This window comes from Psittacula echo, assembly GCF_963264785.1.
Source record: "Psittacula echo genome assembly, chromosome: 3".
NCBI classification, from domain to species: domain Eukaryota; kingdom Metazoa; phylum Chordata; class Aves; order Psittaciformes; family Psittacidae; genus Psittacula; species Psittacula echo.
Genome location: NC_137736.1, coordinates 17,409,191 through 17,434,281, shown reverse-complemented (window position 1 = coordinate 17,434,281; position 25,091 = coordinate 17,409,191). Strand labels below are relative to the sequence as shown.

General features: G+C 42.6%; 1 protein-coding gene across 1 annotated transcript; it reads left to right on the top strand.

The window, feature by feature from the left end:
- Positions 1-329: 329 nt before the first annotated feature.
- VGLL3 (vestigial like family member 3) lies at positions 330-21,770 on the top strand (the record flags this gene model as incomplete). Its single annotated transcript, XM_080612973.1, has 4 exons — positions 330-422; positions 9,394-9,649; positions 15,117-15,617; positions 21,727-21,770. The coding sequence occupies 4 exons, from the start codon at positions 330-332 to the stop codon at positions 21,768-21,770; spliced, it is 894 nt and encodes a 297-aa protein (XP_080469099.1).
- Between the last annotated feature and the right edge of the window lie 3,321 nt (positions 21,771-25,091).

Sequence of the window (25,091 nt, the reverse complement as noted above, 5' to 3'; positions counted from 1 at the left end):
GCCCGCAGGCGACGGGACGGGCAGGTGCTGCGCGCCCGTGGAGCCGCTGCGGGAGAAGGGGGCGGGCGGGGCGCGGTCGCGGCCCCGGTCCCCGCCCCTGCGGCCCCGCCGCCGCTTCTGCCGCCGCCGGGGTGCTCCGCGCTGGCTCCGCCACCGCCGCCCTGCTATAAGTGCGGGCGCGGGGCGCGGCGGCGGCCGAAGATGCGCTGGCAGCCCGGGCTGCGCGGCGCCCCGCCGCGGCCGCCCTGTGCGGAGGAGAGAAGGAAGAAGAAGAAGGGGGAAGAAGAAGAAGGAGGAGGCGGCGGTGGCTGCGCGGGGCGGCCGCGGCCATGAGCTGCTCGGACGTGGCCATGCAGCAGCCCGCTTCGGCGGCGTGCGGGGCCACCCGCTGTCTGGGCGCGCACGCGGCGGGCTGCCCGCAGGTGAGCACCCGGGAGCGACGGGGTGCGCGGGGCACCGTGCAAGTCGTGGCGGTGAGGCGAGCTGGGAGTGGGGCTTTTTGGGGAGGCCCCCATCACCCCCCTTACCGGGGTGCAAAGCGCATTGCTGGCTGGCCGGGGCGGAGACCTCCGGCCAGCCAGCGATGCGCTATGCAGCCCCCGGCCTGATTTGGAGATGCGGGGAGCTGGTGAGGGTGCCCCAGAGCAGCGGTGCCTGGTAAGACCTTGCTTTAAAAAGAAAACTACTTTTAACAGCTGGGCGACGGGTGTTGGCTTGTGCGGCTGGAGGGTGAAAGGGGAGAAAGTTATTTCTTGCCTTCTCCCCCTCCGTTCCTCTCCTCCGTCCCCCCTTACTTGCTGAGCTTCCCCGCTCACCAGCTTTGCCGGCGCAGCGCTGCGCCTTTGCTGCCCGCCGGTGCGGTGCGGCGCGGCCCGCGGACGCGGACACGGGCGGAACGTCCGCCCGCCGGCGGGAGGGAACCGCTCTGCTCCTCACGGACGGGGCGCGCCGCGCCGCCCGTCCCGGCTCTCCTGGAAGATCGGCTCCGGCGGGGTTCCAGCTGAGTTTGGTGATCAGATGTATTTTTCAGGTTTTTTTAAGTGAATCAGGAAATTCTTATCAGGCTGACAGCATTTTTAGACTATGCAGTGCGTGGGTGAAATGGGACTAATATTGACTTGGCCCTAATGTAGTCATCTGAGAATACATTTTTTGGTTGTTGCTGCATTCCATAAGGTTTTATCATTATTATCCATGAAGATTGTTTTCTCCGTACATGGGAAGTGACCCCTAATATCAGCTTGCTTGGGAGACACGAATATGGGCTAAAACATTAAAATTCCTACTGTGTGTTGTTGGCTTTTCTCTTTATTGATGGGAGAAAGAGCCTGTTTGCAGAACTGATACCCCAGGTTGCTCGTGTTGTTCTGTGTAAAGGCTAGCTCTGGAAACTTGTGAGTTGTGTCTGTTGCAGGGTGTCTTTGTTATTATTTCTTCTTCAATCTAGGTCACAGCTTACATCTGTTCAGTAATTTTAGTTATTAGCTTTGTATGTAAGGATCTGGATCTCCAGTTGTTAGACCATGTGATAAACAAACCATCTCAAATAACTCAACTCTTTGAGTAAGAGACCTAGAAGTAGAAAACAGCAATCAAAACCTTTTTGGTACTTAACTCGGTATGCAATGGGCTGTATTTGTCTTCCAGATCTGGAGTGTCGAACACATAGTACAGGAAAATCTATTAAACGATCCTTAGCAGCTGTGTCATGCTCAAGTGCAATTGCTTTGTATTTTTAAACAGAATCATGAAGTTTCTCCACCAGCTGAAAGCAGCACCATACAAGAAGCGTCCCAGAGGCATCTTAATGAACGCCAGAGTTTTAAATAAACTGAGTTCTTGTGGGTTATGCTGCTTAAGAAAAGTGGAGGTAGATATGCAAAGCAAGAGCCGTAGATAGCTCTGTTGAGCCAATGCAGCTCAGGAATCGTGGCCAGCACTGTATACTCCGTTACCACCAAAAAACCATTCTAAACCTTGCTGTGCTACGTATTAATAAGAATTTGCTTTAGTGAATCCTGCTTGCACCAGCTTTCCTGAAGTATTTAGAGCTGGAGGGTCTTCACAAACTGGTTGAACGACAGACGGGAAAACCAAGCTGTCAGTGCTGAACTAAAAATGTTGCACCCTCTAATTCTAACAGCTGCAAATTTTAGAGCAGTTTATGTATTCTTCTTTGAATCCAGTGTTTTTTAAATAATAATAATAATAAAAAAAAGTAACCATAGAATGAACTCCTTATGCATCTATAGCTGTAGTGGAAAGATTTATTGTTTGGGTAACATACAACATTTTGCAAGTTTCTGACAGAATTGTCCTGTCAGGGACATTTAATCAACTGGTAAAGAGCAGAAGAAAGAAGGATGAAGAATCTGTTGCCAGGTTTTTGTTTCTTCTCACACATGTGTTCAACATGTAAAACACTCCTGCGCTCTTCATGAGGATGATGACCATTTGAAAGAATGTTCTTTGACGCAATTAAAGTTGTGGTTTAAAAATAACAGCAAAGAAATAAGAATTAGTGGGATATCTTAAAAGTAAGGCTCTGCATTGGAGCTGATAAAGTGGAGCTCACCCTTAAATACCCGAGGACTCCATCAAAGCATTTTCCGATATTGTACTACTCTGGTGTCTCTCGGTACTATTTCCTTTTTCTGAAAGGAGAAGCTCCTCTGTGCTGTGCTCCTGTTGGCTTTCCTTGCCTTCTCAGCGTGAGGAGATGTAGGTGTGTTATTCTAAATAAAGCTTGTGCGCCTCCATCGGTATTTGTAATAAATCAGTCACAAACGTCTAATTGGTTATGCCAGCTTTTGGTATCAGTTTTGTATCCTTTAAAGAGCAACACAAGTTCCTTAGCTGCGGAGCTGTCGATGCAGATGTGTAGGCTCAAGTTCTGGGCCACGATGTCTCTTTGGAGAACTAAGCTCATCGTGTTTCTATAGGTCGTGTGCTGCATACATAGGTCGGGAGAAGTGCCTCTATCAGGCGTGTGGTTTATGTCGCTGCTCTGCAGTGAAGGGGGTTTGAATGGTCATTTCTTTTTTTCTTAATTAGTAGATCTTGGCTTGCTTTTAAATGATGCACCCAGGTTGTGCAGAAGTGACAAAGCTTTTTTAGGGGATGGTCCATCGTGCCTTTTTAAAGTCACTCCGCTCCGAAGTTATTCCCACACTTCTGTCTTTAGTTCTCACTCCCTTAAAATGAGCACAGAACTGCTTTTTGCCTTGCACAGAACTGCTTTTTGCCTTGCACAGAAATGCAGGGGTTTCTGGAAGCTTAGCTTTCACCAGTCCTTAGCCAAGAAAGGACTTGCTGGCAAATTAATTTAGATGGGATTTTTTTTTTAAAAGCACTTAATGGATTGAAGCCTGAATTCCTATTGAATGTTAATAGGAGTGGAGGCTTAGCGCCTTAGATCTTTGAGATTGCTGAAGTCCAGGGTGTTTGCTGGAGGGGAGCAAGTGGATTATGGCTATATGCATGCTCATACGATGCCAGAAGGAGCTGACTAGAATAGGAGCAGCCCTCATTCTGCAGATGAATTTGGGGGTCCATATAGCTTTGCCAAAAGGCAGAGGGAGTGTGTTGCTTGTGTTATAATATGAATGTGTTCCTGTGCATGGTAAGGAGCCTGCATGAGGGTAAAGCCCTACAGAATGGTGGATTTAAAATGCTCTTCATCGTACTCTTTCCTGAGGGGCTGTGCATCTATAGTAGTAGTAAGTTTTGGCTTTCCTATGGGTTGCATGAGGAATGGGTGTGACAGAGCTGCTAATTCGAAGAGACTCTGGAAACATGTAACTGGTGAGAATTGTTGTATTCTTGGTGCTCACAAAACACCGTGATGGCTTGCCCTGTCAATAGCAAGCTTCAGAGCCGAGGCTAAGGTAGGATTCACCCTGGCTCACTAATAGCTGATCCTAAGACCTTTGAAATGGGAAGTTACAGTAAATGGTAGTTTTGGAATTTCTCCATGGTATGTGGATGTAGAGAGCTCAGCCAACACCATCCCTGCTAAATCAAGTCTTGCATCAAAGAGTTGTGATATGCTCAAGTCAGACTTTCTGCTGGCAGTGCTGTAGACAGGCTTTTTCCAGATAAGGGCTTGTCTACATTAGCAAATTAGGTCACTAACTGAACTCTTCCTTAAAAACTAACAACGTTTCAGGCAAGGACAGTTTGCATTTAACGTGTCAGCTGGCTGTAGCTAAACCCTGACTCATGTATTGCAACTTAATTTTTCATTGAAGTATCTTTGTATCACAGGCTCACAACTTTTGATAACGGGGTTATTATACTGCTTATACATACCACAGCAGGTAACTGCAAAACATGGCTTCACGTTCAGTTATTGTAGTTCTGGTGCTTTCTCAAGGCTTATTTTGAAGCCTGGTGGTGTTCCTGCTACTGACTTCCCTGAAAGCTGAATCAGACCTGTATAACTCACCTTTAAAAGCTACTCTCAGGATTACAGCATGTAGAATCTGGATTAAGTCTTGCCTCATGAAGGGGATTTTGTTGTTTGTTTTGTTTAATCCCACAAGATATTGCTGATTTTTTTAAAAAATGGCTTATTTTACTTTGTCTGTCTGGTTGGGACCAAATTCTGTTTGATCTTCCTCTATCTACATAAAAACAGAACTTTAGACTTTAATGGCTATACCTCTGGATAGATGTACAGCAAAAGATGTATGAATTCATTCTTTTCCCACCACTTCCCTCTATCAGCAGGGCATAACAGGAGCTAAGAACTCTACTGCTACAAATCCAGTGGCTCACCTGAAAGCAGCCATGTGGCTTTGCTCTTGTCTTGCTCATCTGCGAGGGTCAAAGTAAGAATTCCATGTTTTCAGGGCTTGCCATAAATGCCACTTTCGAGTGCAGCAATCAATGCCCTGATTGCTTGAAATTGTCTTCTTCCTTGAATACTTTCTGTGTTATCAATAAGAGCTTGCTTGGAAGACAGCTCTACAAATGGAGGACTGTCCATGATTTGCCTCGGGTTTGTTGCTGAAATTCCTTCTCAGAAGCTTATGTCAAATCACAGCCTTTTTCTCAGGATAGGAGGTCATATAGTGTTTCCTCAGTGCAGTTATTCTTTATTTTTGGTTTCTGTTCTTTCTCTCTTAATGGAAAATCTGTAACAGGTGGCCACAGGCACACCAGACTTTCATGCTCGGGAGCGTAAAGGACCATATGCTGTATGATGGCATGTATTGAGATAATAAGTTGTAGGAATAGGCAACTAGCTTATATGAAAAATAAGAGCTGGCTTGAATTTCTTATGCAAACTTGGCTTAACTCAAACTCTCTCTGTTCTCAGCTGTGCTTGGCTGTTTGACTGTTTTGCTGCCTACTAGCTGGTTTCAGCTGGAAGTGAGGGGTTTTTTCAGTTTGCGAAGAGGAATGTTCTGACATTTTTACCAGACACCCTGGGTGAGATCTGGGACCCTTGAAGTCAGTTGGACTTTTGCCATTGGCTTTAATGTGGCTAGAATTTAACTGCATGGGAACCATTTTGCTTGGTTCTGGGTAGGGTATGTCAAAAAATAACAGGAATCTTTCAAGACGGGGGTTTTGTGTCAGGTTATGGATCACATGCTTTTTTGGTCAAAAAGTGGTCAGTTTTCCTTCAGAAAAGAGGATGGTACTTATCCAGCATAAACCTTCTCTTTAATATTCCCATATTAGCAGTGATTTGCTGTTAACCTTTAGTCTCCTTTTGTTAGACAACTTGCAGTTAAGAGTTTAAACTCTCTTTGGTAAAGCCTGATTGTGAATATATGAAATAACTAAAATAATGTTGATTTAAGCTAAATTTAGCCCATGCTGTACATCACGGTTTACTCAGAGGTTATACCACTCATCCTTCAGCCATGAACTGGGATCTATTATCTAAGCTGACATCAGGTGCTATAGATACTGAATTTCTGTATTTCCCAGTACGCAGTATGTACAGTAGCTCTGTATTCTGAGTCTTGGCCAAGATGAGATCTTGTTTATTTGTTTTGTTTTGTTCTTCAGAGGCTGTTTATAATGTCAATCTCTTGTAAGGAAGAGAGAGGTGGATTTCATGAATATATTAAAGCATTGGGGATCTGAACATAGGCAAGAAATAACATTGTGTTTAGACAGAAAATACTCTTTGTAAATATCTTACAGATACTTTTGGCTACTTAAATATGTGCCAGAATTGTCTGTATGAGAGCAGTACAAGTGAAACTGGGCTGGTCCAGATTAGTTACCAGAAACCTGACCTGTTTTTTTGTGTTTGTTTTTGTCCACCCTACTCCCGATGATGGGACAAATTCATTTGGCTTGATGATCTTGCATACTTTTCCACTCACACAAGTGTGATCAGAAATGCTATCAGAAGATTACTGCTAAGGTCAGAACAAGCAATATGGAATTTGTTTGCAGACAGGGTATTTTAAAGGAGTTAGGGGGAGAAAATACATTATTATTAAAAGACGTATACAATGGAAAGGATGTATATATGTTGCATAGAAAGAAAACTTGTTGAGTTACTTTATCTCACTGTAGTCTCTTATTTAAAGAGTGCTGTAATTACAGGCTGATAGTTTCTTCTTGAAATACAAATTAATTAGATCTTGCCCATCAGTACAACCATATTTTATTTACATTAAAAAAATAGAGGTCAGATTTGGTGTTTTCAAATGCAGCGAGTGCTCAGAGTATCTTGTAATGACTTCCCATGGACTGGGGAGAAGAGAGTTGAAGTGGAAAATGAATTAGATTCTTAGGCCATGGAAGGGGGAACATTCCTGCACAGAGAAGCGACTCTGGAGATAAGTTTTAATTTCCTGAGCTCCAGTCTCCATATAGGAACATTGAAAGACTTCCTTCCTGATAACCAAGTCAAGCCAGAGGCTATATTAAATGACGTGTTTCTGTATATAATTGCGTGCTTGTATATGTATTTGCATACTTGCACTATAAATGCAAATAGCGTACCTATAATGATAGAAGTGACTTTTAAAGTGTGTTGCATGGATGTAAGGTCTGGCATATACAGTCCACCTAAGATGTAATAAATAGATCAATATCTATTTAGACTTCTATAGAGGATCTCCTTCATACTTTGTCTCTACTTAAATACCAAAACCCAACTGGAACTGAAAACCCCACCCTTCCCAATCACTTGTCCTGCATTTTAAGGAGGATCTGGGTTATCATGCACCTTTAAGAATTGTCAAGTCACTGAGGTAGATGAGTTACAGATTTCTAATGCGTATGTCTCATGTATATGCTATACTGTTATCACCATTTCTGTCTTGCTAAGGTCCCATCATTCTGCTACTACTTCACGGCAAAACCATGTAGCAGAACATCTGTACTTATGGACTTACTAAGATATGAGTGATATCTTAGTAAGCACTTCAGGAACAAATATGAGGATGCTTTTTGTTTGTTTGCATTTACAAAAACAACTATAGGTCACCCCGAAATCTGCATTTGCAAAAATCTGTTTCAGAGCCTCAGATTGTGTTTCATTTTTGCAATTTTAGTTTCTAGTAAAACCTTTGATTTGTGTTTTCCATCACTGGTTTTGTTTGTTTAGGGTTTTTTTTAAGTGAATCCCACGGTTTTTATTTATATATTACGGGATCTTCAAATAAAACTATAAATCTAAATAAGTAATACTGTACTAAATAGAGCCATGGTATAACTTGCTTTGTGAAGCACAGATTTAATTAAATTCCGGACTGTTGTCTGGATATCCCAAACTGTAAAATAAAATTACTTACATCTTCATTGCAGTTCATGCAGCAGCATTAGAATTAAAGGTATTACTGAGTTGGCTTATGTTTATCATTTAACCTACTGTAATGTCAGATACATTGCTTAGTTGCTGTAAGCTTTTATTATTACAGGTTTTAATTCCGCTTGTCAACAGCTCTTTCTTACAGTTATCTTGTTAAATAACTGTCTATTTTGTATTACAATGAGCTAATTTATCTCAGCTTATAAGATTTTAGAAAGCATTGGCTGTAAATATATTGGTGGCATACAAGATTGGAAAAGGACTTTCACTTATTTCTAAATTGGACAAATGTATAAATGGAACTTTATAGACTGTTTAGTTATTTATTTTTTTCTATAGAGCAACCTTGGAAAAAGGGAAAAAAGCCATAAAATTAAAGAGAATCTGATGGTGCCAAAGTGTTGCCAAGCAAGCCATAAAAGATAAGTCAAACTGAAATTTTATAGAAAAGCTATGAAATACTACTACATATGTGCCGTAGTGGTTTTGGGGTTCCTGACGCTGCTTTGTGCAAAGTCAGCTGTGGAAATGGCTAGCTAGCTGAGAGCTATGATTCCTGCAGCTTGACTGTTGTGGGGAGATTTTTTTCTGTGAAAACAGTTGTAAAGTGGAACATCTGAAAAACATGTTCCATGGAAAATGGATCTTCACACACATTTATTTTGACATTTAGGTTTGATTTGAGAGAGAGAGAAGATTCTGAAATAGCCATTCACAGATGGCTTGTGTGGGTTTTATTTCTTATATGCTTCTCTGTGTTTTTGGTTTGGGGCAGGTTTTTTTGCATGTGTTTGCAGACTTGTCAATCCCCTCCTTCCTCCACATCACATGTTTAATTTTTTTATTACTTACATTTTTGTCCTTTTTTTCCACAAGCTGGTGTTAAAAAATATAAAGAAAACTGGAAAAGAGAAAAAACTCCTCATCCCAACCCCAAAACAATAAAACACTCCAAACTTTCCCCCCAACCCCAATCAGCACCCTAAGGTATAGATTCCTATCACTAAAAAATTCTTGGTAGTGAGTGGAAATTTATGTATTTTGAGGACTTTGATAATACACTGGAAAATGTTTCAGAAAGCACTGAATTCTCCTGTCTTTACCCTTTCAGCAGTGAGTAGATGTATGGAGTCCAGAGGGCCATGTACTCTCAGTGCTGGGAGTGCTCCTGGCAAAACCTGGTGCATGTTCAGCTGGACGGGTGAAATGCAGATGCTGTGTATCTGGCCACCCTTCCATAAGGCTGTACTTGACCTCTGCGGCCTTTGCTGTTGGGAATATCCTTTCCAGGTGTGAGTCAGGAGTGAAATGTTAGAGCCTGTCTGTTTTCTTTTGAAGATACTGAGTGAAAGTGGTTGCTAGTAAATAGTGGTTGTGAAATATGTCTAAGAAGCAGGTCCATTTGTGTACGAGGAATAAAGCCTCAAAGTGGCACTGGTTATCTCCTCTTAGTGAAATGTCAGTGCAAAATATCCCTGTATTCCAACTGCAATTATCAAATGAATATTCAATGTATTCAGTTATTTTTCTTTAAGGAAACCAGATGTTGAACTTGCACTCAGTGCCATCGCCAATACGTGTCTTGTTTGTTTTGTGTTTAATCCCAGAAGAAGTTAGCTGTATACAACAAGATGCAGGAGTCTCTGGAAGTGACCCTTCCCAGCAAGCAAGAGGAGGATGAGAAAGACCAGCCTGCCGAAATGGAGTACCTTAACTCTCGCTGCGTCCTTTTCACGTACTTCCAGGGAGACATTGGTTCAGTTGTGGATGAACACTTTTCAAGAGCTTTGAGCCAAGCCAGTAGCTTCAATCCAGAAACTGCCCTTACCAAGAGCAAGGCAGGGCTAAGTCCTCTGTGGAGAGGTAAGAGGAGCAATAACTTGCTCTCTGTGTTGTGACTTATCCAGTCTGTGTCGTGGTAATGCATGTTGCATTGCAGCTGAAATTTTGCTCCCCTGTGGAGGGGGAAAAATCCCCTCAAATCTGAAAGGACTGAGGGGCTTCTTGGGGTTGAGTGATCTGAAGTGTTAATAGGGAAAAGAGGCACCAAAGGCAGGAAAGAAACAGGTGTCTCCCTCTCTTGCCACAACCTGTGGCTCTGCTGAGGCCTGGGAGGAGCAAGGCAGAGCTCACGAGGCTTCGCAAATGTCTGGTGGAGGTTGAAGCCTTATTTTTAAGCTTCAAGTGTGAAAGTTGGCCTGTGAGACAAGAGCAAAGCTTGTTTGGGATGCTGGCCTTGAACGTGAGGAGACCCATGCAGCCTTTTCGAGTGACTTTGCCAGGTGATTAAGATTCATCCGTGGCTGCTTTCCAGGTGTGGAGGAGCCAGCACAGGCTGGAACAGGCTCAAGTGCAAGTACTGGCCAGCATGGCTGCAGCCGTGTGGTGTGGTGTGGTGCGTGCAGCCTGCCCATAGGCAGAGCTCATGGGAGAGACACAGCCATTGTTACTGGTTTTCGGTGTGTAAAATGGGGATGATGTTACTCTGCTTCTGAGCAGGGAGCAGAAAAGTGGTAGGTACTGCAAGGCATTTGCACGCTGCAGTAACATTTATGTCTTATTATGCATATAAGCAAGAACAAAGTAACAAAAAGCAGATCTTGTCAGATATAGAAGGTAGACCTTCTATAAGACAGATAAGATTTTAGAAGTGGTGACTGGAGAAAGCGTGCCATAAGATGCTCTTTCTTTTTGTTGAATGTGGCAGTCTGGGTAATTTTTCAGATCCACAGCTGCATTATTTCTGATCATGTCCTTATGTGGACTGGCAAAGGAACACGAACTAAATATTGTGAGCCATGGCCTCACATCAGATTGGGTGAGAAAGGTACCGTGAGGATCCTTGTAGGAGTGAGGGTGTTCATAATCTGTGATGTGGAGGTGAGAGTTTGTTGATGAAAGTCACAGATAATAAAGAGAGACAGAATTTTTGGAAACCACTGTGAAGAGAAAAATAGCACAGAAGGACTTGCTTTCCAGAAGAATGATGACAACTCCGAGGAAGTTTAAGCAAAGGTCAGCACAAATGGCTGGGGAGCTAGAGGAATTCATGGCTTGAGCTGGGACCATTAATGTTAATAGGAAATTTTCCGTTGACTCGACTGAGAGCAGGATTGAACCTATGCTTACTAAAAAGGAGACTGAAGCATTTATAAATGGCCCAGACAGGCTATAAATGTTTTAGAGATGGGATCAAGGCAGTCCCCAGAGGCACCATGCCTACAGCAAGCCCTCTTCACTGAGCTTGGAGGCATACCATGGATGGGGTTGTGTGTCTTCTCTCTGGCCTCAGACAGACCCGGCTGTTTTCCCTTGGCTTGCCCTGCGGTTGCACAGCCCTCCCCAGGGGGCTTTGCAGGGGACAGCGTGGCCTGACGTAAAGGTTCTTCAGTCATGCTGCCTCCTGACCCCGTGTGCCCTATGCCATCAGTGGGGAATAGAGGTCTGCATGTCCTGAAAGTCTTCTGGGAATAAAGTAAGGGGATATGCCTTCTGCTGTTGCTGCACCTGCTGAAGCGGTATGAAAATCCCCGGGGAGGCTGCTGAGCAGGGATGCTTGGTTCTGTGCTGTGGAGGCTGAGGAAGATGCGGGTGTTTGCTTCTCCAGAGAAGAGAAGCTGACAAGAGTTTTATCAGGCCCAGATGAGTTCTGAAACATGCCTGCTTGAAGGAAGTGATGAAAGAACAATGCTAACAACTCGGTCTTCTGGTTTGCGTCAGAGATGCTCAGTTACAGCAGATGAATGTGAATTTGTATCCCATTACCTAAAGCAGTTTAAATATCGTTAACTTGAAGATATTTTATAAATACCCTTCATGGGTACTTGGAATTTTTGTCAATAAATTACTTAAAGATAAATTAAAAAGCTTTTGCATTTTCAGTAGCTCTTTTGGAAGGTATAAATTTAAATGGAATGTAGGTGGGCATGAACTGGCTACTCAGCTCACTGTACTCTTTCTCCTCTAATTGAAAGGAGGGCTTAATAATGTTTTCTGCTTTTTTTTATCTTGTGTTGTTGGGTTTGTCTTTTTTTTAGTGTCCTGATGGAAGAGCAAATTGTAATTTCCTCATTAAGGTGATATTGTTGAGGAGATTTGTGTCAAGAAGGGATTTTGTATATGTTTAGAAAATAGAAACTGAAGTCCTGAAAAGAGACAGCAACCCGTATGTTGAAAATACTTATCAGTTTAGGCTAAAATTAACTTTAAACCTGACTTATTGTAAAACTTTGGCAGCACGGACATTGGATGTTCAGTTGTAGGCGTAGCTTACCTGAAATCTTTTCCGGGCCTAAGGAAACTAATGATACCTTCATGGCATTTTAATCAACATGTTTTTCCTAATGAAAGTGTTGGGGGCTTTTTCTTTCTATTTTTCTTTTTTTTTTTTTTATTTTCCCTGCCATAACTGGGAAGTAATGTTAACTACAGAAAATTCCATACATTGGCTTCTTTACAGCATGTGCGCTTTGGGGAGTTTTCAGTGTGTGTCGGACATTCACCATGAACATTTACATTAGTCACCACTTTGTGGTATACGAGATGTTGCCATCTTCCTGCCTTCCTGTGCTTAGAATAGGAAATTGTGGTAACTGTAACATCTTTCTTGGCAGGGAGTTTTTGTTAAATGCCTCCTTACCCTCTCCTGAAAGGCCATGGAATCTATTCAGATCAGTTCTTTTCTTTCTCAAGAACACGGCTGAAATGGCTGTTTCTCCATTGCCGTGTCCCATAGAGGCCAGGTATCTGTAAAGATAATAGGTTGTGCTTTCTGTTTTAAAGGTGGGATGGAAAGGAGACACTTCAAACGCCATGGAAATGGATGGTGGTTGTGGATTGTTCAACACAGAGATGGTTCTTGTTGATGGGATTGCTGCACACTTAATACTAATAGCATCCTCTGTAAGCACTCAGGGTGGATGAAGTTTTTTGCATGTTTATATAACCTGGATGGATGCTGTATCTCCAGTGACGTGACTGCCCTTGACCAGTGAGGTTGGCCCCTGCAGTTGCACTCAGTGGTGTCTCAGTGTCCATGGCAGTATCTGACAGTGGTAATGGCATTATGAAATGTGCACAGGTTTGAAAAATGGAGATGACCGAACATGCTTTCTGTGGCATAGACCTTCTGCGTGATTGGGAAAGCCAAGCTGTTATACAACCTGCAATGAATTCATGTTGGCAAATCCAGTGGTTTAAAGTGTTCTTTCCTGATATTAAAATTGTCCTGAAGGTACTTTGTGGTTTTCTGAGCTTTTGTTTTTTGAAGTGGGATGGTTCAGATTTAGGACTTTTCCATGCAGATAACAGCCAGATTGTTTCCAAAAGCTCTTGATTACGCAGGTTAATTTTCCAGAATGCTGGCACTTGTCAAGCTCTGCTCCTCTGTTAAGTGAGGAAAACAACAGGCTGGACATGAAGTTTGTTTTGGCCTTTTTTTTGTCAGCCCTGCTGCCAATACTGTAAACCATGTGCACTCTCTGTCTCAGCCTAATCCCTTGTAAGAAGGAACAATTTACTAACAAGGAACAATACCAATTTCAGAGGGGTGCTGAGGCTTCTGTAATATGCTTGAAGCTCTCTCCAGCCTTCTAGCATGAATTAAAATAGAAATACATTGCTAAAAAAAAAAAGCAACCTTTTGAAGAAACCCGTGTTGGAGTACAGTTTGCTAGATAAGCTTGCAGCGTCTGAAGAGGCACAAAGAGCAGTTCCTTGCATTTGTCCATAGTGTGTTTGCAAAGTTTATTTCCAATATTAGAAGTTAATCAGGCTCAAGAAACTGCCTAAGTCAAAGCCAGTTGATGTGTGGAAAAATTTCTGTGATTTTAATGGATTTTAAAGCAGGTACATGAGTATCATAGGTGTGGAGTCCGAAAACGCTGTTGAATTTTAATTTCTAAAGTATTTTTGTGTAAGCGAAGTAGAGAGACAGGAGCGTTTGAAGAACCTGTTCATTCTCAATGGTGTCTTCACCCAAGTCTCATTCCAGTTGCTTATTAAACAAAGCAAAACAAAATGTCATTTAAAAAAAAAATCTAAATATTTTTGTAAATGTTATGTGAGGACCAGAGGATTCCTCCCCTCATCAAATATTAAACTTCTCTGGCTTTATTTCTCTGTAGGCTATTTTTATGACTTTTCTTTCATCTGAGGTGAAGTCCTATATTTTTATGTTTCTATCTTTGACCAAAAAAATCCCCTATTTGAGCTAAGACACATTGTATGAAGCAGTACTTTCAAACATTAGCTGGCAAGAGGATTGTGAGAATGGAAATGCCAATACTTTCCTACACATCAAAAACACTAACCGCTCCTTCAAAAGAGGAATTTTTAGGGTGTGATTTCATAACATAGAGGTATTGGAATCCATTTAAATGTAAGTTGAGCCCTAGCTGTAAGGAGCAGTGAATCTTTTATTTCTGACAGAAGCTTTCAGTTAGATGTTTCTGCAGGTCTGATCCTATTGACTATGGGGTGATGTGATTTATTCTGTAAGCAAGTAACGTAAGATAGAATCATAGAATCACAGAACGGTTTGGGTTGGAAAGGACCCGAAGATCATCCAGTTCCAACCCCCGCCATGGCCAGAGACACCTTCCAGTAGATCAGGTTGCTCAAGGCCCTGTCCAACCTGGCCTTGAACACTGCCAGGGATAGAGATGCATTAGATATGATCGTTATCCCATCAAAGCATGCTATTAGTTTGAGAAGATCTGGTATTCTTCCTTTAGCCAGATGTCTCCTATTCTGCAGCGTGACCTGGTTCTCTCTCCTCAGAAATACAGCCACAACAGCTGCTTTTCTAAATGATAGGTTCCAGTCTGGTCAGCAGTTAGCCTGTCCTCATAATCCCTGTACCGAGATTGTGAGAGAGCTGCAACTCTCCAGCCTGAAGAGTCTCAGAAAGGATCTTATCTGTATATGTAAATGCCTGACTGGAAGGGAATGAAGATCAGGATCCAGGCTCTCTTCAGCAATGCTTGCTGGAAGGACAAGAGGCAATAGGCACAAATTAGAAAATCGGAAACTCCATTGAACACAATTTTCGTTACTTGTTGAGGGTGGCTAAACTGTAGAACAGTTTGCCTAGAGAGGTTGTGGAGTTTGCATCTGAGTCCTGGACAATCTGCTCCATGTCACCCCATGTGAGTAAGGAGGCTGGACGAGATGATCTCAAGAGGTCCCCTCCTACCTGTGATTCTGTAGTTTCTGAGGAGCCTTGAGTTCAGTGCTACAAATTTCAGAGAGTAGAAAATCATTGTCGGGTTTTTATCATTAAATTTGTTGTTCAGCTTCAGCCATACTTCATTTCTCTCCTGTCTTCCAGAAAGCTCAACAATTTCAAGCCAAAGGAGCAGTTTCCCAACTTCATTTTGGACCAGCTCTTATCAGCCTCCACCTCCACCATGCTTAAGTGGAGTACACCACGATTTCCCTGTTACTGCACCAGGCACCTTCCCAACACCAGATCCCAGCAGCTGGCCGGGACACAGCCTTCATCAGACTGCCCCACCTCCTCCCCCTGCTGCATCCGAATCCTGGCATTATCCTTTAGCATCTCAGGTGAGCCCTTCGTATGCACACATGCATGACATGTACATGCATCGCCATCACCCTCATCCGCACATGCACCATCACCATCCCAGCTCACACCGTGACCCCCGCTACGGGTCCCTGCTGATGCCTTCAGTCCGTGCAGCCAGGATTCCTGCTCCCGAGTGTGACGTGACAAAGACAGATCCAGCTGCTGTCACCAGCGCTACCTCAGCTTGGGCTGGAGCCTTTCATGGAACAGTGGACATTGTGCCAAGTTTTGGGTTTGACACAGGTAAGATGGTTGATTGTGTCTGTGACTTGTTTTAGCAGGAAAAATTTGAGCAAAGGGGACTCCCTGCAGCTGAAGCTTGTCAGGCTTGTTTTCAGAGCCTTCTCCAAATATACTTCCATGTGTGAATCGCTCCTGAAATTACTGTCAAGGCAGATGAGCTGTGAAACATCCAGCTCTCACTGCCTTTTGCTGGGAGACCTTTCTCTGCCTTAATCCCATTCAAGCCAAATAAGTTGCAACATGATACGCAGGGTGTTTTTGGTTTAAATCTTGTGGGAAATGGTTAATGAAACTTCCATGTGGAAGCTTCAAGCTTGTTCAGCTAGTTCATGTGTGCATTCACCAAAACGTAGCTCCAGTGAGGACTGAACTAATAACTTGTCAGTACACGAGGATTGCACCTTACTCATCTAAATTGGAATAGATCATCATTTCCTTCCTTTGTAGTATCCAGGAGTCACATAGAGAGTAGAGATGCTGTTTGAGCTGTGCTCACCATCAACCTAAACTTCTTTCTGCAGACTCTAGGCAGAGGTCTGTGAATTAGATTTATTTTACTGTAGGATATTTAGTCACAGGGCAGCCTTCATGAACTGTATCAGCATCTGCAAGCTTTGACTGGCTTTGAGGCTCTCATCTCAGCATTAGGAGCAGTCTAGCAGCCCTCACTGTTCGTAGGTGCTTGTGATCGGGTGATGGGCAGCTAGCAGTTTCCAGCGCATCCACCCTGAAGCTCATGTCTCCTTTTAATGCTTGGTATTTTTCTCACCAGCAGCAATCCTTGCAGATTACTACTTCTTAAACACTTTATATTATTTATTAAGAAAATACTAGATTTTCACCTCTATTTCCTTTTCCTTTATGCATCAGTTTATCTCTCTTCTTGATAGTTTTAGGTAACTGATTCAATGTGTGAGAAGTACTTCCTTGCTTTGATTAGTGTGCAGCAGAGAGAAGAATTGGTAGAGAATAAAAAAAAAGTTGTTTCTTATATATGAAGTACTATGAACCTAATACAAACCTCTCTCTCCTCCATTAATAGCAACTAGGGACCAATAATTTCTTCTTAATACTGTGACACTTGCTGCCTTAACACTGGACAATTTTATATATATTAATAACATTTTCAGCCATGCCAATGATACAAAAGGAATTACGTTTTAAGCTTTTGGGTATAAAATGGTAATCTGACAAGACTGGGATCTCAAGTTTTGTCCCTCTGACAAATTCCATAATGGGAATAAGCTGCCTTCTCTGAAAACGCAAGCAAATTGTCACTGCCACGAGTAAAGGGCACGAGCCCCCTGGGTCTGACAGGAGCCCCAGCAGTCCATTTCCAGAGCTCTATTTGACTTATCTTTTGGAGATGGAGCTGAGAATTGTGTAAGGGATTGTTAGGAATAAACACGATCTGCCTTACCTATAAATCCAAACTAGACTGTGAATTGTTTCAGCGCTGGGCAAGCTGGTTCACTTACTGCTACTTTGTTGGTAGTAGTATGTCTAATAAAGCAGGTGCTTTTTCTCTTTTTCTGTAAGAGCACAGTGCCTCAAAAAGGACTATGGGTTATAGCACCATATTAGCCTTACAGGGCTAACATAGCCTTTTCTTGGTGCTGCCTGCTCCTTGTGAAGATTCCTGTGAAGGACTACAGTTGGACGCTTATTTTTGTTAGGATCCTGACTTGGCAGCGCTTAACAGTGGTTTACACGTCTTGTAGCTGTCTACTCAGGACGGGAAGCAGTTGACAAGGCCTGCTCAGTTAATTTCTGGCCCATGCCTGCTGTGTGTGTTTTGGTCCATGAGTTTCTGGGGAGTGAAAGAAAGAGGGTAAATGTGTGAGTGGTTTGCAGAAGCAAATGGTCTCAGCAGACCAATGACTCACATGTTTATGAGTGTTCAAATTGGCCATACATTGAAACACAACAGCAAAACCTTACCAGGCAGCACCAATTTGACATATGAGGCTTTGGAAATAAGGGAGCAGGCAGTGAAACACAGCAGGTAGCAGTAGCCTGTGACATTATGTCATTTGTTTTCTTACCCTGCACACTTATCTCTCCTGTGCTCTCCAAGCAGAGGCGTGCTGGGAAGGGCAGGAAGGCTCTGAGCTCCCTTTTCAACCTTCTCTGCAGCTTGTATGTTTGAAATAAATACTTTGGTTACAGGTGTTCAAGACATTATCGTGCTGAAAAGAGGGAGCTCAATTGCCCCTATATTTTGCATACATTCTAATGGTGTCATCCCAAGGAAGGTGCATTGTGCTACTGGGGAGAGGAGGGAGCTGCTGAAGCACCACACTGGGTTACATCCAGCACTCACCAGCACATGTTAAGCATTTTTTGCTCCATATTCACTCCAAGGTAGTAGGATTATACTAGATAGTCCTACTAGATAATAGTAAGATAATCCTTTTATCTATTATAAAGGATATAATCACATAGAATTTCATATACATCTAACTTTAATACGAGACAGCAATCTCAACGGAGTCTAAAAACTGAAGAGCCTGGTATTGGCTTTTTCTGCAGCATAAAAGTGGTTTCTCCAGAGCAGAGTAAGGCTATAGTGGCAAGAAAACTTCAGTTCTGGAAGTCCTTGCTCGTATGTCCCTGGAGAATAAAAGACAACAACCTGTGGGGCTCTCAGTATATTGGATTCCATGAGTTTCAGATGATTTAGATAAAAAAGCTCATTTGACACTGCTTTTCAGAGCCCTTAAGATATGAAAATTATCCCCCCACCTTACTGTGGGTCACATTTCTTGTGCTACTGTCACATGCGATTATAGAAACATTTGCAAAATTCCTCACGCTGAATTAAATTGAGTAATAGTATTGGGATCATGACGGGCTGACTGTAATCCTACCCTCTTCCAGCTACGTTGTGGCATCTCTGCTGTACTAAGTCAGATACCTGATCTCATGAATGGATGATGCTGAATTACTTCAAAGGTTAGAAGGGAGTTCACCTTGCATGCATGGGATAGTTTGAATTTATGTTTCAGAGCAGGTTGTGTGGGATGTCAGCATATCACTGTTCAGAGAGCTAACAAAGTGTTGATCTGTGTTGCACACCTGTTTGAACTTACATGGTCCTGTTTTAGAGGATGAAGAGGGATTTAGCTAACTGATTCCCATTAAATGTGACTTAATCCTCATATTGTGTGCTGCAAATTAACCCTTTTAGAAGCTTCTTTATTGGTACAAGTGGGATTAAAGAAAATGCTAGTTTACATCAAAATGTATTAAAACCTGTTACATTAATGGCTGCTGGTATGCAGTGTCTTTGCAAAGCTGAAGTTCCCAGGCTATAATGCTCAATAGGAAAGTATGGGTTTTTATCAAGCATTGTTATAAACACATTGATATAAGCACAGCATGTTTGTCCTTTAGGGCACAATTCCCTGCCCCGCTGATGTCAAGCAAACCAAGGTCAGCCTCTAACAGCACTGACTGCAGCTCAGGGCATGAGTACAGAGAGCATTGCTGCAGCCGTAATCCCACAGCCTTGGGTCCTAATCCTCATGTTTACATTAAGGGTACACATGTCCAGTTGAGAACTTAATACCAGGAGGTGGGGAGGGGAAATGCTGTTTTGCAGTGGAACTGATTGTTACGGCCCCAGGAGCAGAGTGGGAGGATGCCCAGCACACTGGGCACTTCAGGTGATCAGTTGAATCCTGGCTGCCAGCCCCATGGGGAGGACAGCAGAGCAACTCACCCTGCTCCTGCAGAGTTTAGGAGGATATCCTGTCCTGCTGTTAGACAGATGTGCTGGAGGAGGCTTCCTGTAGCCCCAGCACACTAAAAGCAGAGCAGGATTTCAGCATATCTGAGGGGTTTAAGTCTGTCTTAAAACTGAGGTGCACATCTGCTATCATGTAGAGTTTTGCACATTGAGGTACATAACTTTAAATTTAGATAATTAAGCAATATCTTCTAGTCCTGGCTAATTGTGGAATGTCCGCTTTTGGAAAAGCCTGTACATCAGTGTGTCATTTGAATAGGGAATTTGAGTGGTCAGTTTGCTGCCTTCTGTAGAGTTGTTTCTGTTCACACAGGCCCCATGAGTTTGTCACTACTCATTGAATTTGTTTAGATGTTCCCACAGAACATGCATTCTGCTTGTGTGGCAATTAGCTATAATGTTGGTATCCCAGAGATGGGGAGCTTTACTGGTGTGGCAGTACTGACTCATGCAGTGCAGGCAAGGGTGTTCTTGCTAAGAGGCAAATGTTCCTGCAGCAGGCTGTGAGTGAAAGCTCTCAGTTAGGAGCAGGGCTGTGCTTGGAGGACGTTAGGACTGCACGTAGCCTTTCCATGAAGGAGATGAGAATATAAAGAGGAAAAGGCATGGAAAGTGTTCCACATTCAGTTCTGTAACTAAGGCAACTTCAGGGGTTTTGACTGTTTTCTCTGGCTGTTTAGACTTTATAGCTATACCTTAAAACTCGTTGTTAACAGTTATTTCTGTTTGTTCCAAGGACACCTGACTAGGGAGGTGTCTGTTCAGATGGTTATTTCCCTTCTACTGTCAGGTAGACGTCCTCTTAAACAGGAGTGTGTGTCTTCTTGTCTTTTTAAGCTGCTACGAGCCATATAACCTGCTTCTTATCTCATAGGTTTCCACTGCTTCTGGTGGCCTTTAGTGTTCAATGGTGAGCTGATGGTGAATTTAAATGACTTCTTTACACACAGGAAGGTTTCTGCTGTCTGACTTTTTTGCCATCGTTGTTTAAAAAAATTGTAAACACCAGGGGAAAACTAACAGAAAATTGTCATCGCTACCTTTGAGGGAACTTTGAAGGAAACTAACAGCAGTTTATGATAGCTCTGCCTGCGAGTGATGCTGCCAGGGAAAAAAGCAATTCTGAAGCAACAAGGAGACATCATCAATGAGTAAAGAGCCTCTGAACACGTTTTTATAGGCATACTTTGGTTGAGGGATATTCCAGTTTTTCCAATCTAAAGAAATAGGTGCAAGTGCACGTGAAATGGAGCAGGAGGCCACAGAACAGGGTTTCGCATGCTATACCTGTGCATTCTTCTTATCTGTTCACTGCTGGACACACAAGTGTCCACTTAGGGCGCTGCTGTGAATAAAGCCATATATTGTCATCTTTCATGTGACTGTTAATTGCTTTGTAGCTCAACTCTGAAATGATGCTGATCATCATTAAATATTTAACTGCTTGTAACTTTGCTGTCTGTGTAGCAATGAAGTGCACCTTTATTTCACAAAATGTGATTTACTTGGCTTAGAAACTTCAAGGGGCAGGTTTTAAATCAAGCCTAAGTACCTTACTACCTCTGAAAATATGTGCCTGCACCTCTTTTCTTTTTACTTTCCCTATAAATGAGCAAGAATGTATCTTCTTTGGGAAGTTTCCTCTGCACCTCCCCCTCTATTGTCTGGATTTTAGGTATACCCCCCATTGGGCGTAAATCTAGCAAAGATTGAATCCCCCTGGAGCAGAGAAATCCCAGATCATAACACAGGTTCCAAGCCTATAATGCTAAAGCCACAATATAGCACCACATTTATTAGATAGTCCTCACATTTTATAAAGGAAAATATTGGAGGAACTCATAATAAATGCAAGCTGAGAATCATTAATTTTTCCCATGTGGCAGTACTAGCTGTTCTTGGCTAAAAATCTGACACTCTGTAGGTGAAGTTATTTGGGTTTTTTTGCATGCTGAGGAACATTTTCCCTCTCTCATCTGTAAGGTGAAATGCCACAAAAACTGTGAGATTCCAGTGTCAGAGGCCTTTCCTAAAAGAGGTAGAGTATTTGGCTAGCCTCTCTCAGGAAAAATGCCACGCTCCAAATGAGGTCAAATCAAGGAAGCACACACATCATATCAGTGTCGTGAACCACTTGAGCCAGTCTAAAACTTTAGCGTGGTTAAAGTTTATCCCACATACACTAAAAACCCGTGAGCAATAGCACTATTACTAACAAGTCCAATAGGCTGGTAGGTTGTGGGGAGCTTTTCTTCTTTTTTAAATCCAAATCTGGTCGTCCTTACTTCAGTTGCTTGGGGAGGGGAAGGAAAAAGCTGCATCAAATTTAATTTCATTCTTTTCTTTTCTGAAATGTAGGTCTACAGCATCAGGACAAGAACAAGGAAACTTCTTGGTTCTGAAGCTCAGATAAATTAAGACCAGCTAGAGCTGGAGTCAGCGCAGCTGGGCGGGTGATTTAACAGTCGTTGACTCCTCCATGGGGCAAAGGACACACATGAAGATGAAGAGCCAACCATTCTGGTTTTGCTATTGAGCCTTTTGTTTGTAAGGCCGTTTATGGGTCCCACAGTGTTGGAAAAAAACAAAACCCTAACTTTTCTTTCTTCCCTCATCTGAGCCTGCTGCAGCTGGGCAACCTAACTCGTTTCTGCTCCTTTAACAGTGTTTTGTTTCGTTCAGCTTGATATTTTTATGAACAGTCTCAATTGTCAGGAAAGAGACTCTCCATTGTCTACAGTGCGCCTCTTTTCAGGAATACAGTATTTTGTAGCTGTTTGTGCATCTATTTTTGTAGAAATACAGAAAGTTTGGGTAAGGATCGATGGGCTATTTTAGGATGACATATTTTTTTAAAAAAAAATTGTAAAATTGTTAAGTTCTGTTTAAAGAACTTGCTCTCAGAGAAGCACTGGCAAAAAAATGTATAAAATGCTATTTTTAGATGTCTGTGATGTGTTTGTGCATTTTGTTTTTTTTCATTTGTTACCTCAAATGTCTGTCCATTCTTTCTTTTTAAAGGCCTAAACCTTCCTTCTTACCACATTACTAGATTTTGATGTTTTTGTCCTATTGTTCTAGCTTAAGCAAATATAAGTCGCATCTAAAGTTTCAGCCAAATATTTTTCCTGGAGTTAGATTGTAGTAAGGGTGTTTTTATTCTCTTGCTTCTGAAGGTGGCTTTGTGCTGTGCTGATTGTCAGAAACTTGCAAACACATTTAGCATGGGGCAAAGCTTGGGGTTATAGGCACTGTATTTCCAACCCAGCCATTCTTTCAAAATGGACCAAATGCTCTTACGGATTTAAATCAGAATTGAGTTTAGGCCTCATCTGTGATCCATTGAAGCTGTTCCATTGAACACAGTAGCCTGTGAGTTATGTTTCAGGCCCTCATAGTGCTCATGAATATCAGTATACTAGTATTTTAGCTCAAGAGGCACAACTTTCAGCTAAGCCATTTCAAGGGTGGTAACTTCTAACATCAATATTCAGGAAAGAAATGTCAGTATTAAAAAGTATGTGACTTGTGGAAACAGAATGTTTCCAATTGGCCTCATCTGTCTGCTGAGCACCTCAAGGGAAGCACTGAAACTTTTGACTCCTGTTGACATCAAAAACTGTTTGTCTAACCTAAGACTTGCTGTGAGCCTTATGAGACCGCAGCTGCAGCTCTTGAATTTTTTGAGAACTTGCATGTTTTCAGTGTGCACAAATTCAGGCTTGTCTGCTGTCTGTACTTGGAAATGACATGGCCATGTTTAGCTACAGTGCTCTGCAAGGTGTTTGGGAAACCCCGCTTCTGGCCTGGGCCTTGGGTTTCACCTGCATAATAAGGTCTTCAATTGAAGCCAGGGTGAGCATGATCCACTCCTGAATGAGAGCTACAAGATTACCCCTGACAGCCCCAGACCCACGGGGTGCTGGAGGTGGGTCAGCCTCCATCCCCAGTCCTTAGCAACTCCTGCTTGTGCCAGCATGCGCTTAGGTGGGACCAAGCGCAGGATCGGGGCCTGGATTGCCAGATCCCAGCTACTGCTTGGAGATGTTGCCTTTGTGCTCTGTATATACCCAGGGTACCCCTGTAATATCTCCTAAGGCTCTTATAAACTATTATGTTTCTGTTACCACTGTTTTCAGACATCCTTGTCAGAAAGACAAACCAGTTAAATGGAAACCAAGACATAAACACATGACTGAGATAAGAAACAGTTTAATTTTCAGACAGCAAGCTTTGTAAGTGTAGGTTTGCCAGGTGGAGGCCACATGGATCTGTGTGTGAAACGGGAGGGGAAGTGTTGGGATGTGCATGCCACTCCAAGATTCAGGCCTCCTTCCCTGCACTGCTGCTTCCCTCCAAGCTTTTTGAACTTGATCCTGTGAGGTGTTGAGTGTTCCACCTTGCCACATAAGACAGCATGAAATGCTGGCACTGGAGGCTTTAGGATTATGTCACAATCGGCAAGACCCTGAAGTATGTACCTTGCTGATTTGAAGTTTGAGACAGTGTATAAGTGCTGAATGGACTATACTTAAATATTACTTTAAAATAGTAGGGATGTAGTTTCTCTGTTGGGATGCTGTATTAATTGTGGTGGGTTTGGGGGTTTTCTTTCCCTCATCTTTATAGTCCATTAGCATTTCTTTCTCTTAATAAATTTCACTCTCATGACAACTGTCTGTATAATTGCTGCTCTGGTGGAGCTAGCTCCTCAATTTGTTAATGAATTCATAATCCAGTTGGAAAACTGTATGGGAGGCATCATGGGAGGCATAGCTGCCATGGTTCACTTTTTTATCAGGACAATATAGTCCAGGAAATATCTCAAGAATAAGAGTTCTGACTTAGCAATTCTGACAGTATTAGAAATACTAAGAGGGAAAAAATCCAAGCTTTTAATTTTTTTTATTTTTTCCATTTTTTTTCTGGGCTTGGCAAAGCTGGAAGGCAAAGAGGCAAAATACCCTCTTTGGACTTCATGCCTTAAGAGTTCTGGTGGTGGTGCGAGCAAAAGGAAAGGCATAGTGTGATTGACTTCCTGAAATAAAGTCTATCAAGGGAAGTCAGCTCATTGCCTTCCTCTTTGCAAGTTCAGATGATGACGGACCTCCTCCTGTTCAGGAAAAAACAGGCCCACAGATTGCACTGGAATCCCTTTCTGGATTGTTTTATTGAATTTATGGGTAGTGGGGATGAATATGTCATGAAGCTATTGCCTCTTCCACCTCAAGGACTACTATTATGTGCCTAGTTTCCACTGCTGAATCTGTGAGTGTACTGAAGGATCTCCTTTTGCTCTGCAGGCTCTGAAAGACAAGTGCGAATAAAATCCTACTATCGACTGTAGCAATTCATGCACCAGTCAATTGAAAGTGAAATAAATTGATTTTCTTTTCCTCAGTCACTAACTGTCCCCTGACTAGTGAGTTGAAAGTAAAATCATAAATGCATAGCAGTAGCCCTACTTCTATGTTCTCCAGTTTGAAGGATGGGAAAGCAAAAAGCCTTCCCTATGACAAACTTTTAAGTTAAATGCACCAGATTTACTTCTCTCTCTCTTTCTCTCCCTCATACACGCACACTTATACACATGCACAAATGTGCTTATGAGAAGCAGATGCTGTGATGGTTTTGTTCTTGAAAAAGGAGGGGAGCACATGCTCGCAACATTGCAGTTACAGAGAATTGATGGCAGTGAAAAAGAAGCAGCAATGTTAAGACTG